The sequence below is a fragment of the Aythya marila genome (assembly GCF_965140915.1).
Source record: "Aythya marila genome assembly, chromosome: 1".
In the NCBI taxonomy this organism is placed as follows: Eukaryota; Metazoa; Chordata; class Aves; order Anseriformes; family Anatidae; genus Aythya; species Aythya marila.
The window spans coordinates 44,323,297-44,341,890 of NC_139042.1; the positions used below are offsets into that span (position 1 = coordinate 44,323,297).

At 33.5% G+C, this 18,594-nt stretch overlaps 1 protein-coding gene across 13 annotated transcripts in view; it reads right to left on the reverse strand.

The window, feature by feature from the left end:
- MYCBP2 (MYC binding protein 2) overlaps positions 1-18,594 on the reverse strand; it is a 193,871-nt gene that overhangs the window by 45,961 nt on the left and 129,316 nt on the right. For 5 of the 13 annotated variants that reach the window (XM_082784822.1, XM_082784820.1, XM_082784824.1 and 2 more), the window contains 5 exons: positions 13,117-13,191; positions 10,755-10,979; positions 9,669-9,801; positions 6,632-6,757; positions 1,464-1,649 (listed from right to left, as the gene is read on the reverse strand). In XM_082784822.1, the coding sequence (XP_082640948.1) occupies positions 1,464-1,649; positions 6,632-6,757; positions 9,669-9,801; positions 10,755-10,979; positions 13,117-13,191 (745 nt within the window). The remainder of the gene's footprint in view (positions 1-1,463; positions 1,650-6,631; positions 6,758-9,668; positions 9,802-10,754; positions 10,980-13,116; positions 13,192-18,594) is intronic. The other 8 variants (XM_082784816.1, XM_082784818.1, XM_082784815.1 and 5 more) reach the window with 6 other exon arrangements.

The following is an 18,594-nucleotide window of genomic DNA, read 5'->3' on the forward strand; positions in this document are numbered from 1 at the left end:
CTATTAAATGAACACAAATATAGTCTTACATGCCTCGCAGACAATATTCTAAATAAAACATTTGGACAAACTAGTAAAGCGAGGATTAACACATTTTCAAAAGACTAAAAAAGTTCTAACTGTTTTCCCCTCATATATTTCTTGATTTTTGATCCTGGAAGCAAAAATGTTACTATTTATCTCCTTCAGGTATAATTAACATTATTTACAAGAAATCTTAAATTACATGAAAAAAAAAAAAAAGGCTTCCTTCTGAATCATGGATACTTAAAACACAAACCCTGGATTGTAACTTAATGAGTATCTTTTACCCAACCACATCCATTGGAAAGACAAATCCATTAAGCAAATTTTTTGGGGGGCAGCCAATAAAAAAATATCAGTATTTCTTCTCCTACAAATCTAAATAACAAAGGACAAATAGCCTGAAGTTTAAAATAAAATAATTAGGGTTATTTGTGATGAAACACTGAGTAAGAAGCTCTGACAAATTCCCAACAACGGTGTGTTGATGCCATTGGCAATCATGTTTTATCTACATAGGTTTTGGAACACTCTCTTTTCATGACATTGGTTTAAGCCTAGTAGAAGTATACACAGTCACTGTCAGACTATTTCTGACAGTCGTTATAGAAGTGAGCTAGAGATTTTAATCTGCTTCTCTCCCACAGCACTTGTGTAAGCTGAGCTGGAGAGACTCAGGACAGACTGAACTGTCAGCATCCCACAAGAAAAGAACATTTTACTTCTGCTGGATAGTCTGTGGGTGAGAGGAGAAGACTAATATGCTATATGTGTTCTTTATATAAGGAAGAATTTACTGCCGTATCTGCTCTTCAAAATGAATTCTAAGCTTTTATTTTTTCACTAAATAAAACCTAAACCATTTCCTGTTCTTGCACCAGTAATCAGGTTAGCTTTCATTCACTTCTAGGTGCAAACTTCCTTGTCCACACCAACCTTAAGAGCACCCAATGCATGAGTACAAAGCTTTGTAAGTAGTATCAACATGTTCCAACTTTCCAGTTACATCCTAAACTTATAAGTGATAGAAAAAAAAAAAAACAAAAAAACCTGAAATTTAAGAGGTCAGAAAACTGAAACTATGAATTTACTGCATTTTTTTATTTTAAAAAAGAACATTTTGTACTATGAAAGAAATTTACCTTAATTATAAACCCAGAGTTGCATACAATACTGGAAATGCACTTTAATGAATGTTATCTGCACTGCAGGACACATGCAAAAGCAAAAATACTGTCAATATTGAAAATAAAGTTGAACAGGTATAATTCTTTAAGGAGCATTCTTTCACATGCTTCTGAATCATGAAAAACTAACTCAACAAAATAAAACCAGAAAGATGCATTGAGGGATGATTAGCAGCTGGTAAGCAACTGAGGACAGCAACGTAAAAAGCTGCAGAAATGGACTGATGAGGCAGGTAAGGCTGACAAACTTACTCTGAAGCTGTGGCTGAGGCTGCTGGAAGGAAAGGGGCTGTCCGAACACAAATGGACTGTGGACTAGGGAAGAGGGAGGTTTTGCAGCTTGATCAAAGATGGAAGGAGCTGGGAGATTTGGCCGTGACTGAATGGAATTCAGTATGGCACTCAGTTGGTCACCTGTAGTGGGCAAAACAGTCAAAACTACAACCTGTTACTTGTCATTCTCCAGAAATGCAGAGTAAAATGGTGCTCAATTAAAGTTTCAATGGTTATAATAGAGAAAGCTCTTATTTAGCCACATACAGCTCTGGTTGTGGCTAAATATAAAAACCTCATCCCATGCATGGCTATAAAATTGCTGAAAAGTACAAGCAAGGTTTTTAAAAATCATGGACAGTTTACTGCAGTTATTCAAAACATTTCAAAATAGAGATTTATATTCATCTTGCTAAAAAAAATGCAAAGCAGCCAAGAAAAAACAGAAATCCCTAGCATTTACAGTAATACACACATGCAACAGAACATGCAGATAAAGATTAGAAAAACTGATGAGAAGGGAAGGATAACATGTAGTTAGGCTTTGGCAAGTGTATTTCTGTGCCAAGGCTTTGGTAAATATTTGCTCATTTTTGCAAATATCTTTACAGGTATACTGTCATGCTGTTTTTCAAGATCAGTTTGAAAATTGTTTTAAAAAAATAAATACCATTTAGGAACTGAAACTGGTTTTCTGAAGAACTACAGACATTCGTTGTGGGGCAAATGAAGGCCTTCAAAAACTAGCACGTTAAAAACATGGTTTTAATTCCTAAATGCCAATTTTCAGAAAAACTATACATGAGCATTAGAAATACAAGAAGCCTATAATAAAAAGTCAGAGTTTATCATAGCATGTTATAAGTTGTGGTAAGCTTAGTCATATGAGCTTAGAGAGAGCAAGAGTTTAAGAGCATTGCAAATTTGAACGATCACCACCCAAATCCTAATGGCAGCACTTTATTCTGCAAATTCACATCATTTTGACAGAACTCTAGAAAATCTAGTAGAAAAAAAAAAAAAAGCAGCTAATACAGAATTTTCAGCTCAATAAATCTTAGTTTTAGGTGATTATCAATTGTCTTTTCATGGAATTAGAGAAAGACTGCTGGGTGTATGGAACCCACCCTTAACCCTTATTAGCCAAGAACTCAAAAATGAAATGTTACAATAATTTTCTTGATATTTTAGTTTCAAAAATGAAAGAAGAAAATACAAGGAAATAGATGAAATTATGTTCGAAATAATCACCTATGGATATCAATGCATGAATTTTATTCCACTAATTTGGAAGTAGCACAGCGAAAAAATACGGGAATCAGTACTTGGACAGCAATCATTCCTACCATAATAATCCAGAAGTGAATAACATATTTGGGAAGGCATTATAATTCTTAAAAAGTAACTATTTGAAAAATAATTCCAGGTCAAGAGTTGCAAAATATTTTTTCCTGGATATAACTCACATTGGTTATCAGAGAAACAACCAACACTGGAAGACAAAACCCAGCAGTAACTCTCAACTGTATGTGGGTAGTTTATTTATACCCTATCACACATGCAAAAATACTGTGCAGGTTTTGTTCAGATCATGCTTTGTACATTTTCAGTTGAATGTATGTACACTATTTCTAGATCTAACTTTTGTTTTAACAATTCACAGACTCAACTAGTAAACTCTGCTGACCTAGCACTGCTTTAGTGCAAAGCCAGCACAGGTAGCTGGGTTCTGTATTCTGTGTTAACAGCAGGAAACAAAGCACAAATGACAATGTAGAGGCAGATCATTCTTTCAGCTCAGTACTTTGGAAAACCTAAAACACTTTTTTTTTTTTTTTTTTTGTCTCTCCTGGTATTCCCAGTGCTTCACTGGGGCTTACTGCTCTAACAAGTCATACCACAAAAATTGGTAAACCACTCGATCCAGTCTCAAGTACTGGCAGCAATAAGCCCTTTCAGAACACAAAACAGTGCAGACGATCACAGAGAGATGCCTGGTTTTTGGCTCTGAAGGAGTCAAGCTGAATGAGGGGAACAGATGCTGACCTAAAACTAAAAAGCTCAAGGAATTCATCAAGATCAGACATGGTAGCTTAGTTCTACGCGTGGTTTATAAAGCAGAATCACCGAATTATAAGTCTTGTCCTTTGAAATTCTCATATGAATTAAGCACTCAGGCAAGCTACAAAATTTAGCATCTACAGAAATGAAATAGAACTTGACTCTCAGGTCCAAAGTTGGTATCATTCTTTTTGTTATCACTATTAAAAACAAACATAAAAACAATTAGTTAATTCTTTCTCCTGGAATACCTGATGTATTCACATTTATACTACATGAAAATATAAAATTCTTCGTGTACCACATTCCAGAACCATGGAATCCTGGTTATCATGAAATGAATCTTTTCAGTCTTTCTTTCCTAACGCTTTTTAGGGTAGGTGCAAAGGGGATATTTGGAAAGCTACCAAGTCTAACAGCTGACGATCATCTAGTGTGTCAATATATAAGATCAGTTTTGTCACTATTACTGTTTGTTTATTAGAGGACTGGGAAATGATTTTTCATGAAATACACAAAGCCCTGCAAGCCAGTTGTAGTTCCCCTCTATGGTTGTCCAGGAACCCAGGTTTGGGCACTACTTCAATAGCCCTGTGGCTTTTAATGCTGTCTCAAAATTAGTAAGTGACTTTCAGCATTTTAAAGTCTAGCTGATGCTAAATATATTTTAAATACAAATAAGGAAAATGTTTCCTTCTAACATTTGTGAATTCAGAACAAAATGGGATTCTGGTTACCTTGTTATTTATTTTTTTAGAAATTAATAAAAAAAATATTTTAGTTAATCCCTTTCTCTGGACAAAGAATAGCATCTGCTTAAGTGTCTGGTACGTCCTGGAATATCAAAGTCATTCTTACTCTGCTTCTTTACATAAAAGTACTTTCAAAAGTAAGGAAAGGTTATCTGTAAGTGGAATTATTTAAACAGTGACATTAAACAGGATACTTGCAAGTATAAGGAAATCTTGGAGTCGCTGCAAAGGTCGTGATTGTGAGACCAAGCAGACCTTTCCTAAAGCTATAAAATGCTTCAAGAGGCGATGATATATGAAAATGTACGTAAGTCCATTTTCAGTTATAATTGTTCCAGTTTGTATAAATGACCAGTAAATGAACACACTAAACAAACAGGCCTATTTCACAGATGAGTAATTATTTTAAAGGGAAGAACCTCTGAAAAGAGGTTGAAAGTTATCTGCTCAAATTAAATGTGGAGGGGGATAGAGCCATTCATAATGAATATTAAAGACTTGCATGCAATGTAAAAGGCTCACACATAGACGATACAGCTAAATCAAACAGAACATTTGTGGGAGTAATGTCTTTGGCCTTGGAGGCAATACTGTAAACACAAACCTACTATATGGGTATCTTTACATTTGACTGATGTAAATGTGACTGAGTTTGCAATGAAACTAGCACATCCCTACAAGAAGTTCTTTTGACAAACAGGCATCTTCAACAGAACTGTTTCATTCATTTTCCTGACAGTGCTTTTGTCTTCAGTTCTTTCTTTTCCACAGAACTCAAAGCTTCTTAGATCTAGATCCGAGAATGCAAGACAACAGCATGTAAAATAATGATACAAGAGGTCTATTTTGGGGAGGAAAAGCAGTACTTTTATTCTTTCATGTATAGTTGCCAACAACTCCCTGCTCTTTGGCAATTCAGGATCAGTTACAATAAATAGAACGAATAAAGTAATCTAACTGACCCTATAAAGAAAGCTGCCAAAGAGCACTATTTACGTGATTTATGTGCGCTGCTGATCTTGCTCTGTAACTGAGTATGGGGCAGCTGTGGAGAACAGTGGAAGAAACACTGGTTCATTACTTCTCAACCAATGTCCACATGTTCGTGCTCACATTTCACTGCCCATTAGTAAAGCATGTCAGCAGACTTACAGCTTTATAAGGAATCCGATGCTATGATGAAAGACCCTGATACATGATGGTAACTACATGACTTGTGGGACTACAGTGATAACAGTTTGCAGGTTACTTGATAATTTCAGGTTTTGTTATCATGCAGTAGAAGAGACAGGCTCATAATTAATGGTTATGTTTTCCAACAGGAAATTGGTACCTCAATTTTGTTTTTCTTGCATATATTTGACCATATTTTATCCTTTCTATGTCAATATTAAAACCTCCTGGCATAATGGTATGTAACAGTAGAACTGTGAATATCATATATATCCACATGTATTACACGTCTTCCTTTAAAGCAAGGCTCAACTCAAGGTGTTTTTTGTTTGTTTGTTTATTTTTTCCAGCTTAAGAGATTACTCACAATGTGTGTTGGTATTAAAAACACATAGCACACCTAAGGCCCATGTTCTAACCGGCATGGATGGAGTACAGAGTCATAAGAGTAGAATGACAAAGCTACGTGTTTCAGTAATAATTGTCAAAGACATCTGCCTCATCAAAAGCTCCTTCTATATTATTAGATATTCTAGATTTAATCAATGAATGAACAGAAGGCAAGCAATTTGAGTTTACTGTGATGGCTTATTTATACTTACATCTTACCAATAAACTATGCTTTTAAATAAAAATAAATACGGTTATTTACTTCCCAGTATTGTTAACTAGTATTTATGTGATTGAAAGACAACTTCAGTTTTACAACATATATCTCACATGGTATCTACTATCCTGTCAGCCAATTAAAAAGCACTTAAAAATGTTAAGACAGTTTGGAAGTGTTTACAAGTGTTTCTGATCTTTTAGAACCCATGCTTTCTAAATCCAATAGTGTTCATATCTTGATTTACTAAGATATATTTTTCATTTCTTAATTAGTATTCTGCCTACCCCTATAGAAACCTCAGCAGTAACTTACAAGTTTTTGATGATCCTTTTTATATAGAGTACTTAGACTGAATGAAATTAAAGTAGAGAAAAAAGCAGCTACAATCTTAGTTTCATGTATTGTGGAACCCCTTACAAAATTCACTGTGTTACTGGTTTTATCTTTTGGATCACATCTGATGGTGCCTAGAAGAGTAGGAAATGAGTAACAAAAACAGAAGCAAAATTGAGAAGAACATAATTTTATAAAACATAAGTTTAAAAACATACCTTTGTTATTTCCAAGGCCATAATCAAACCCTTGTCCATTACTGCAGCTTGTTCCCTTACTGAAAGCTTGTATTGAAAAAGGACTTGGGGGAGGAGTCTGAACATTTTGGTCTAGAAGAACTTGCTCTACAAAAAAAAACAAAACACATCACTTCAGAATTAGACCTTTTAAGTAACTGATTTACATTGGAAAGATGAGTCACAAGGCAAAGAGCTTTATTGTTCTTTCTTTCTTTCCCCACAGATAGCACTCCTCCACTCTACTCAACCCTCTTCAAAAAGAAAAGGACATCTTTCTTCCCTACAGGTCATGCTTTAAAATTAAAAAGATTGAGGATTTAATACCGTGCAGTCTAGTTTTATATTTGACTGAGTTGCTGCAAGTTTTGCTGTCATATGCCACTTAGGAACAGGCTTGACATTTTATTTTTTGGTAACACCATACTATTTGAATATTTGTTCTTTGGACAGCAATTGTTAAATTTATTTGTTAGACCTTGATGGACGAAAGATGCTTTCAGAGTGACAAGAAACTCAGAGCCAATAAACTTCTAATCCCGACTTAATAATCCTTACTAACTCCCAGAGCATAAGACATTTTTTTACCTTGACAAATTTATTCATATCTGATACCGACTACTACAGTTATGCTTTTTGTATGTTACCATAATAACTCAAACCAAAACTAACCTAGAGTCTTTCAAAATATTCATAAGAACAACGAGCTAAAGTATATGAGACAGAATCCACTTGAACATTTAGATTTACAGTGGCATTACTGACAATGTGGTCAGAAATACCATTCCAAGTAATAACCTACATGAAGTAATTCACATGAAATCTCTTAAATGCAGGTTAAAAGATCAGGTTGGTACCTTGAACAACTTTCTCCTTTTCTAACCATACTAAAATTAACTGAAAAAAATCACAACTCTTTTAAGAGCCATTTTTATAAAATTTCAGCATTTCAGACCAAAACTGCACTTCAGACTATGTACTTTTAGATAACACATACACTCACTTTAAAAGGTTTAATCCTTTGTTAAGTTAATGTTGTTTATCTGCTAAAGGAAAATTGGCCTTAGAACTTACAGAGGAATGGGTGAATTAGAAAGCAACAGCAAAATACTGCACTTGAAACAAGTGTGTAATCTATCTTAAATCAACCTTGATTCTCTGAATTACAGACATATGTAGATTTTGCTGTAATTTTCCTGCTAAAGTACTTGTATACCTGCCTACAGACTTGGGCATTTAGCTCTGACACAAACCGTACATCTTTCTGAAAATTTCATTATCATTTACTTATGTAATTAAAATATTAAAGCAATCTGAAATAGGGTATTATTTATGTGTGAAAACAGAGAGAGTTGGAAATCTAGTCAGAGCTCCTCCAAATGCTTATTTCCAGCAGAAGTATGGAAATTGATAAGAAACAGAATTCCTAATTCATTTCTTGGCCAAAAACAAAACAAAACAAAAAAGGCAATTAGTTTACATCATTTTCATATGTGGCTTAAGCTCCTTAGCTCCTTAATACTGAGATGTACTAAGAACACAGAATATGTTTAAGTATCTCAGTAGCTGCACTGATAGCAAACTGCTTTAGCTAGATGCACAAGAGACATCCGCATTTACCTTATTTATAAACACAAAGACTCATCTAGAAAGAATAGAACCAGACACGCTGACACATAGGACATGCATTAGATAATTTTCCAGAAGACACCTCTTGACAAATGGATGTGTTAGATTTCATAAGGAGTGAGAAAATTATAAATTGAGAATATTCAGATTCAATCAGGAAACAGAGAAATGCATGAAGAAAAAAAAAAGATGGCTTGAAGAAACTAACTCTGAAGTGAGTTAAAACAAACCAGCTTCAGAGGAAATCATACCCAATTTTATGATCAGTGGAAGAAACTTACAAGTATTCTCAGAAAGAAATATTGAGAGAAACTGGAGGGTTTAGAGAAGATGAAGTCAGACTCGTCTCAAAGGTTCAAAGAAACGGGACAAGGGACAATAAACAAAAGCTGCAGAATGTGAAACTGTATTAGGAAATGTTTTCACCACAAAGGTTGGTCAAATACTGGAACAGGTTGTCCAGAAATGTTGGAAATATTTAGAATTTGACTAGACAAGGGTGTAAGCAACATCATCTAACTGAACCTGCACTGACAGGGAGCTTGGACTAGATGATCTCCTCTAGAAGTATAAATACTGACAGATCTCTCTCGCCCTGTTTCACCTTCTGCAATAATACAGGTAGGCCATAATCCCGTACTGGAGAACCTCATTTGGATGTATCTATTAGGGAAAGAACAGTTTCAAGATGCCTCAATGCACTTATATGATATTTTGTATCAGTAAATATAATCAGTATCTGATTGGAGGAAGATCAGTAAGAAGAATGATTGAAGAAAATTAAAAATATGCAATAACAGATTTTGTATAATAACCCTTTTGCTTACATTTACTTTTATTCTTTCTAGGTCTTATCCAGTTTGAATATTATCAGGACAGAAATTGTGCATTTTAAGAAAAGGTAATAATTCTTTGCTAACTAGAGTAATTAGCAGTGGGATATTAATTTTAAATATGAAGTTCATAAATAAATAAATATGTAGTGTGTTTTTAACAGGATGTGGTGTGGCAGAACTAACAAACTTAACAAAACCAAAAGCAACGTAAATATTTTTTTCTGCTCTGCTTTTCCCAGAAACACAAAAAAGACCAAAGAAAGCTAAAAGGAGAAATATACAAGTACTTATTTGAAAATCATCTCTAGAGCTAAAAGAAGGAAGGATATCCACTGGTACAGAAGAAAATATGGGGGAATGTTTTAATTGCTCTTTTAAAAACATAGAAAGAACATTTAAACAACTTTGAAATTCATCAGTGTAAAGCAACTCAAATGAAAACGTACGGATTTGTGTTATACCTTTTTTAAACTCAGTTTCTTCTTTATTTATCCTGTTTAGATTTCTTGTAATTTTTTTCTAAGTTAATTAAAAAACAAAACAAAACAACTTGCCATCTTCATGTCGGAGGTACTGGTTTCCACCTCTGTCTCTAGCTAACGACCACGCCTCGCCTTCATCACTTTCACAGAACTCTACCATGCTGTTCTTATCCATTTGCACCCACGTACCTTCTGAATTAGTCACCTGATGCACACACACAAAAAAGCACAACATACTGAATTTCTAGATTATTCATTAGCATGGCTCAGCAACTTACTTCAGAAACTGAAAAAATACGCACATTCCAATCTTTATATTACAATTAAAGCTTTTTTTTAATTATTATTATTTTATTTTTTATTTTATTTTAATGTTTCTTAAATTAAGGCCACAGACTGAGGCAGATTCAAGGACCAAAACCATTTATGGCACATATAGAGTTAGGGATATTTCCAAAAATATTAGACCTGTTTATGTTCAGAAAAAGCAAATCACCAACACCACAACGTTGGAACATCCAAACAAGCCCAAATAAAAATTTGAAGGAGATATTCATCAAGGTATGCCTTTTCATTGGTGGCTGCAACAGTAGAATTATAGTAGCAAGTTATATATATGAAATGTTTGTACAAGTACTAATTTTGTTCCTGTCATTGTATTTAGGAAATAGCATGACACACTTCATCCTTAAGCCATTCTTAACCATAAAACACCACAGCTGGACAATTGGGAATAGTAACAATAGTTCAGCAACTGAACAAATGAATCAAAACAGAGAAACAGAATAAACTGTTAATTGGTTAGGTCCTATAAAATTTCTTTTTTCAATGAAACAAAATTCTTTCAAAGCATATGACAAAAACATTGAATACGAAACAACATTTTGAAAAGAATACTGTAACAGAAATATATAATCAAGCATATGTAACTGCAGTACAACTTAACATTATTCCAGTCAGTACACACATCTAAAAGGAAAAAAACAACCAAACAAAAAGAATTGCATTAGTATTTATAATACAAACCAAGTTCAGAAGTTAGCATTTATCATGAGGGTTGGAAAAGCAAACCTGTACAGGGGTAGATTCTTTTGTTGAGTTTACTAGTTATATATTGGTATCTATGAAGACATGAACTGAAGCTACAATGATCCATACCTCGCCCACTGCCTTGACTTTGTTTCCCAGAACTAACATTCCAATTGGGATACCTCTAAGGTTAGGGCAGCTTCTGATGTTGTGACCTGATGGGCCAGTCTTCACTACCTTGTACACTCCAGGACCACCTCGGAGGAATGGCATATCTTGTTCTTGCATCACTGCTTCCTGTGGGCAGTGTGAATTTAGGTCTTTGAAAAAATCATCAGTATTAGACCTAGATTCCTGAGAAATTAAAAAAAAAAAAAGGCAAAACAAAAAACAGAACAGAATAAAACCTATTAATAATACCTTTGAACTCTTCATATAAGAAATACTTATTTAAAGACTACAATAATTAAATTCCAAAGCTAGAAGAGGTACTAGTTACATTGCTAATTTTAGCATGCAGTAATACACAACTGAACTACTAGTAAATTGCAATTTAATTGAAAAGCTACCCTATTACTCTTGAAACAGAAACGTAGGCAATTTATTTAAAAGGATTATCTCATATCTACAATTAGAAAACATTTACTTTCTCTATCACTTCAACTAAACCTTGCCTCATACTGACATTTATCAAGATACACACTCATTCCTCCTGCTGTATTTGTGAACTAATATAGCAAAAAGCCTGGGGCTATTTAAAGGGAACTTAAATATCACCTCTTTTCAAATGATATGCTTCTTTTTTGATTTTGTAACACACTGTTAATTTATACTAAAGGTAAAATTATGACAGAGTAATAGAAACACCACAGAAACCTAAATGCACGTAGAAATAGTCGTGCATATTTATAATTTTCACTCACATAATAAAAATGGCCTGCAAATTTATTTCACACAGTAACGATGAGAGATTAAATATATACCCAAATCTTAAACAAGAACACACTTTTTGAGTTTCCTACCAGTAGAAAAAATGGTAATTACTAAAAATAAGAGACAGACTAATATAGATTTTCAGTTAGCCATGGCTTAATAAAAATGTCTAAAATGTCTATTATACAAAAAACTATGAAGGATGGAGGTAACATATTGCACATTCCTATCAGGAGAAAGCAGATGAGAAACAGGAATGCTTTATTATGCTTAAAATGCAAACCATATGTACTTCTAAAAGAACACCTGGAAGTTAAAAACCTAAGTAATGCCCTACTGGATGAAGCCAGTGACTCACCTAGTCCAGTAAATGGCAACAGGAGATACTGTTCAGAAATAGCATGCAAGACATTACTAGTGGTCTATCCCTTATATAACAGCAACATTTAAAATCTTTTTAGTATGGATGTTAGACGGTACACCCCTACTTCCTCTAGTGTCTGTTTATGAATCTGGTTCCTATAAATATGTTTAATCCCTTCTGAATGTGCCGATACTTTCTGCATCCACAATCTCCTATAACTACGCCTTCTAGGAGTTCATTACCTGCCGTGTAGAAACATACTTTTATCAGTTTTAAACCAAAATTCCAGTTATGTTATTTCCTTTTTAATTTACATTATTTCCTCTGCTCTCTAATTAATATATTTTCAGATTTTTGGTATTGAAGTCTGCATCATGTCCAGAATTATATAACAGTCTTACCAGGAAGCCTTTCTAGCAAATGAACCTGTTCTGTAAATATGTTAACTTTCAAAGCAAGCTGCAGTAAATTGTTTCAAAGAAAAAAAATCTGTGTTCTAAAGATAGTGTGAACATTGTCTAGATCGTGATTTAACAGTAAAGAAGTTTGCTATCTTGGGGAAGAAGATTCAGTGAAAAACAGATTTTTAAATCTCTAAACCAGTAGGTACAGTACTGAGCATCATCTTCATTACAAAGTTCATATGAAAACAACTGGGATCTAAAAATCAGTACAAGGCTGTAAAGACATTTAGATATGCACTTATGTAGCTAACTGAGACTGCTTAACTGCATATACTGTAATTTGTTCCTGTAATTGCAGATTAAAAAAAAAAAAAAAAAAAGGAATGGTCTATTTATAAAATTTTTGTGTCATTCCTCCTATGAATGTCATCTTATTAGATACTGCAACTTCATGGGAGCCCTTCAATAACAGAAAAAAATTACTATTCATTCTGCATTCAGAAGGAGAATGAAAGCCTTTATTATGTTATTAATATCTCTGAATTTCTCTCTCTATATTTTTTTTAATAAAGGAAAGTGCTACTTATGAATCAACCTGCCCCAATTTTTTTTTTTCTCCTTGTAAAGGAAAAGATCCAGATACAGCATTCTATGCAAAACTTGTATTTCCTGTAAAAATATTTCAAGGTGAAGTAGACTTCAAAGAATATTTAATGTAAAGTTGAATTACAAGGTACATTCTGAAAAAGAGAAAGAGATACAGTGTGACTGTTCCTGTCAATTAACTCACCTTAGGGGGTAAAGCTTTGGAAGTCCATGAAAAAAAGTCCAAATCCCTTACTCCTTGGCTAGCATTAAAGACATTCTGAACAACAAAGTTTAAAAAAAAAAAAAAAAGACATATATCAACAAGGAAATGGGAACAAAGAAACACTGGAGGAAGAAGCTAGAAGTATAGTAATGCAAACTTTCTCCACAAGTAATTTTACTGGTAGAATATCTTGCAAAAGTGAGAAGTTTTGTTTTTCTGATCAAGTCACCTGAGAGTTCATTGCTCCCCTTGCCAAATCATCTATTAAACAAAAACAGTTTGGTATGTCAAAAGCTCGAAATGGATGTAGTGTGTCATGCCATTTACTGAAACTGAGAGCCAGACATTTCTTACAAAGCTTGAGACTACGCAGAGACAGATCCCACACTTCTGATACAACAAAACAGTAGTTTGTTCCACCATATACCACAGTTTTACAAGCAAGACAGTCTGCTGTTTCGAAAGGATTTCAATTATTGCAGGACAACTGCACGTGGTCTTTTGTCACCAATTCAGAACTGCACAGACGCAGAAGGGCTGAGCTCACTATGTTTGAAAGCAACTCACTTGTACAGAGTGATTTCACTAGTTTGCACATCGATACCACACTCTTTACCAGAAGCAAAAACTGCAGAGTGCTGTAAGGAAGAACCACTCAGATCTCATTAGTGTTATAAGACATATGATTCATTTACTACTTTATTATGAATTATCAACAATCAAATGAAGCTGCTCGAGTTCCCTAATTGTATAAGCAATGGCCCATATTAGAGACACAAGCTCTACTGTTCTGTGCATTTTTCCCCCACAGAACAGCTAGGATGGCATTTATTAGCCACTGGAAAACACCAAAAGCAGCCATTTTTCTCCATTAAGTAACCTCTCTCCATAAGCTTGTTTCTACTCATTTCAAAGAAATTTTCACTGTCCCTATCAAAAGAAGTAATTAGTAGTACATAAGTAGTAGTATTAATAATCAGTATTTACAGCACAGTCTCTTTGGTAAAGACACTTTTTTTTTTTTTTTTTTTAATTTCCTATCCCCATCTTGGCAGGAAAACGAAGTGAAATCCCTGCAGCATTCACACCAAAATTTAACAGTAATTAAAAAATAATAATAAAAGAGTCACTTTAAGCAGAAATTGGCAAGTACAATAGTCTTGTCATGCATGCTCTGTATTCCTTGAAAAAAAAATTGATGTTAAAAATAAGTAAATCCACCTCATGACAGAAGTAAATCATCTACTACTGTTTGCAAAAATTCTCCTTACATCCATCTTTAGTAAAGAAAACAACTTTAAACTTGGACAAAAATGAAGAAATTATCAAAAGCCATAACTTTATTAGAGTGCAGCACCTCCTCCTGAATTTGAACGAGGCACTGCTACACAAATAAAAGATGCCTGGGGGCATCAGGGAAGGTGGTGGTGGTGTTTTAGACAGGAAGATCACAAAATCACAGAATAAAGGCTTACCAATCTGACATAAAACTATAATAATTATAAAAAGACTACATTTGCCTAGTGAGAGTTTACTTCATAGGCATCCAATGTAGCTTAACAGACTGATTACATTACTTTGCAACACGTCTCCTACTTTGTGAGAGACTTGTACTGTTCAGAGGAATGTGGTACCATACCCAAGATACTGAATTATCATTTCAAAGATCTGGTTTTGTATGCCATAAAGTTATATGTGAAAAAAGCACGAAAGAAACCAACAGCACTGAAGTGGGACCATGCTGGCTGGCTCTGCAACACAGAGAAGATCAAACCAGACCTTTGCTCTTCAAACTTTAGAGCTTTCTGGCTTCTTGGCTTTTAGCATGTCGTATGTCAGTGTAGATCAATAGCATATTGATCTACATAGCATATGTAGATAAATAGCATATAATTGAGAATTAATATTTAATTCTGAAGAAACTACTACATACAAGCTTTAGTATTTAGTCCTCATGCTACCATCTGTAGACTTAGTTCATTTTTTCCTTTCAAGCTTTCCATTCCAAAAATTAAAAATAATTTCAGGAATTCTTCCAGGAAGAATTTCGTATCTTTTTTTTTTCCAATCAAGTTTAAGTTTCAGAAATCATAAAACTGAATATAAATTACTTCACCACTAGAAATTAGCAATGAAAAAAGCATTTAAAATCTCAACTAATATTATTTTTCAAAGCTAAGTGTTATCTTAAATGATTTTTTAGACTTTTACCCATTATTTTACCCATTATTTCCCATCATGTCTAAAATGATGGTAGAAATCTATTGTGAATGTCCTTCGGTGTTTCCACAAAACCTTCTGAGGTTCTGCAATCAAACTCAGCAATCTACGTACTAATTTTGGTTCTCTCTTACACTACATTAGTAGTTTAAAAAATATGCAGTTTCTCAGTTCTGCTTGCCTGTAGTGGTTGGGGAATATAACACCAAAACTGGGCAGCAGGATAGAGTATTCCTTATAATTATACATTTGACATTTAAAATTAAGGAACAAAACCATATTCAGAATATGATTTTTTAAAAGTTCCTGAGTTTAACTAAAAGACAAATTCCGTTAACTCCCCATAAAATAAAGCTATTTCTCACTAGTGTGTATCGCTTTATGCTGTATGTATCTTTTATTATGTGCATGCATGAAAACACAACCGTCTGTATACATGATAACCTCTATCAGAACTTTGCAAGAACAATTAACTGTATCGCACAAGACAGAAGGAAAAGTAACTATCAGGACAGTAAGAAGCTAATCCAAATTCACAACATGTTTAGACTCATAGTCTCATAATCGTATTACCTAAAATGGATTAGATTCTCAAGTTTAGATCAATGGCTACGTAGCTGTTCCTCATGAAAGGAGAAGAGCAGATTTGACTATGTTTCCTGAGAATTTGACAGTGTTTCTTCAGAAAGTAAATGACCACAACTAAAATAAACAGAGTCTGGCAACTACAGTGGATCTCGGCTTCCCTATGATCATTTATCTATAAATATAATACCTTTGATCAAAATATACAGAAACAGTGTACTAAGGAGATCTAAGATACTCAAATTTGCTGTATCATAAAATAACTAGTTAATGTCTATAAATAAACAAAAATGTAAATACGGTATATATGCTGTATTTACGGGATAAATATACCATATTTATGGTATATATGCCGTATTTATGGGATAGAGGCTGAAATTAACACTACAAAAAATTGTTCTTTTTATCATTTTAAATCTTTTTTTTTAATCTTTTTTTTTAATTTTTTTTTATTCACTGCTCAATTAATACAGTGATGAAATAGAGCAATTAAAGTTTTCTGTAAAAAGCATACCTTAAATGTATTTTACAAAATGTACTGAAAGATTTTTTCTACGTAACTGATGATCACAAGAAGCTTGTATTTTTAAATGTAGCAAAGTAACGTCATCAAAGCTGCCAAGTCTGCGTACTCCTGAGTTGAATAAAAATCGAGCCTAGTTAAAGTACTGTGACATTACTTTAAACAGGGATTGGCATGACTAATTCAGCCACTTGATTTTCCATATGTACTTGCAGTCACATATGAGACTCCTTTTCCAGTATGTTTCCCATTTCTAGAGCCAATACTGGTAGAACAGCTGTAGATTCTAGGAACTGTGTAAATTAACAGATTTTTTACTACATTTTGCTCATAATGCCATTCAGTTACCCAATTAAACAAAAAAGGGATGGGCAGATACACTTTATGTGGTCAAGATTTAGCAGAAAAGAGTTTTAAGCTGACTTACAAAAGTCAGGAGCTTACTAAAGAAAAGAGTTTGTTAATTTTCATCAAGTTGTGTGGTGCATAAGAACATAATAGCTTGCAGTAGAGACTAAGGCAGTCAAAAGTAAGCCACTGAACTGTGACTTCTGTTTTGTGGCCATTAAGAAAGAAAAAATATAGTGGTTTTTTTTTTTTTTTTTTCCATTTATGATTATGCATCAAGCCAACAAATCTGAATGCTTAAATACAGTTACTAGTAAAATTACATAGTTTCAGGACATGCTATGTCCTTTCAAAAATATAAAAGTATGGAAAAGATGCAAAGAAAACATCTATCCATAAGTAACTTAAAATATCTGTTATTAGACATAACCACCTTACATTAATAGTTGCTTTCTTAACATATTTGCTGGTTGCTACTGGCTGTTGATAGATTAGAAACTAAGAAGGCATGTGACTTTTACCTAGTGTGATTGAGAATGTGATGTAACTGGTTAGTTAAAATAAAAGTAGCTATATTTGTCATATTCTTAGAGTTCACATGGTATCAAAACTTTCACAACACACTTTAAGAAGAAAAAATCTACTTTATCTGAACTTTAGAGAAGCATTCATAGAGTGAGATGTATAATAATCAAACACTATTCTTCACATTTAATTGTACCTGGCTTACTTATTCAAGTGAATTTGAATCATCAAGATTATGTTATCAAAATTTAATATTCAGGATTTATTATTATTATTATTATTGTTATTGTTATTATTTTGTTAAGAGTGGTAATCTCTTTTAAGCTTTTCTCAGAGAACAAAGTGTATGTTACTGCACATATAAATGTGTACTGGAGCCATTTAAAATATACCAACCAGTAAGTTCTTGCTAATCATATACGTGACTGCTCATATGATTAACATTCCTCACAGCACATAAAAAAAATATTAGAAATAAAAACAAAAAAAATAAAATAAAAATAAAAACCCGAAAAAAATCTTACCCTTCCATGCTTACAAGATTTACCAAAATTGATAAATTGATTTACCAAAATAAAGCTCACCCATATAAGAGGACAAGTTGAAACTAAACAGCTGTTTTAGGAATTAGATCTAGTTCTCACACTCTGCCCTGAAGAAACCATGTTATTGCCCACTTTGTTGAATGCACAAAACCAGATAAGCCAGAAGACCTACAATTTCAGAAGTTTTTTGAGAAACATTAGTTTGACTTATACACTTTTGTATCTAATTGTATCTTGTTGCCAGAAAACGTGTATTTTGATTTGTAGTGATGGTGATCACCACTGAAGTTATCCAGATAAATTACGCTTACTCTTATAAACTCAAATGTTTTTTTACTGAGCCTTGATGCTGTGATTCTTTCATTAGCTACCATTTTGTAACTCAGGGATTCATATACAAAACTCACAAAAATATCCATGAAAAACAACACAGCCTAAAGATTTTCAAAAGTTTTTTAAAAAGTGCCTCAACTACATTGGTTAACTGTTGACTGTAAGCCTCTTCTGAGATCATTACATCAGTGGGCCACTTTATGGACAATGAAGTCTTGCATCAGGAACATCTGGTGCTTAATCTAATTGTTATACTTTTTTATACTCTTGTATCAGTCTTTCTGCTTTTGCTTCTCTTTTAGGAGAAGAATCTTCAACATAAAAAGCTTTGTACATTTCTACACTCCACCCTCATTACACAATAGCCCTCAAAAACGG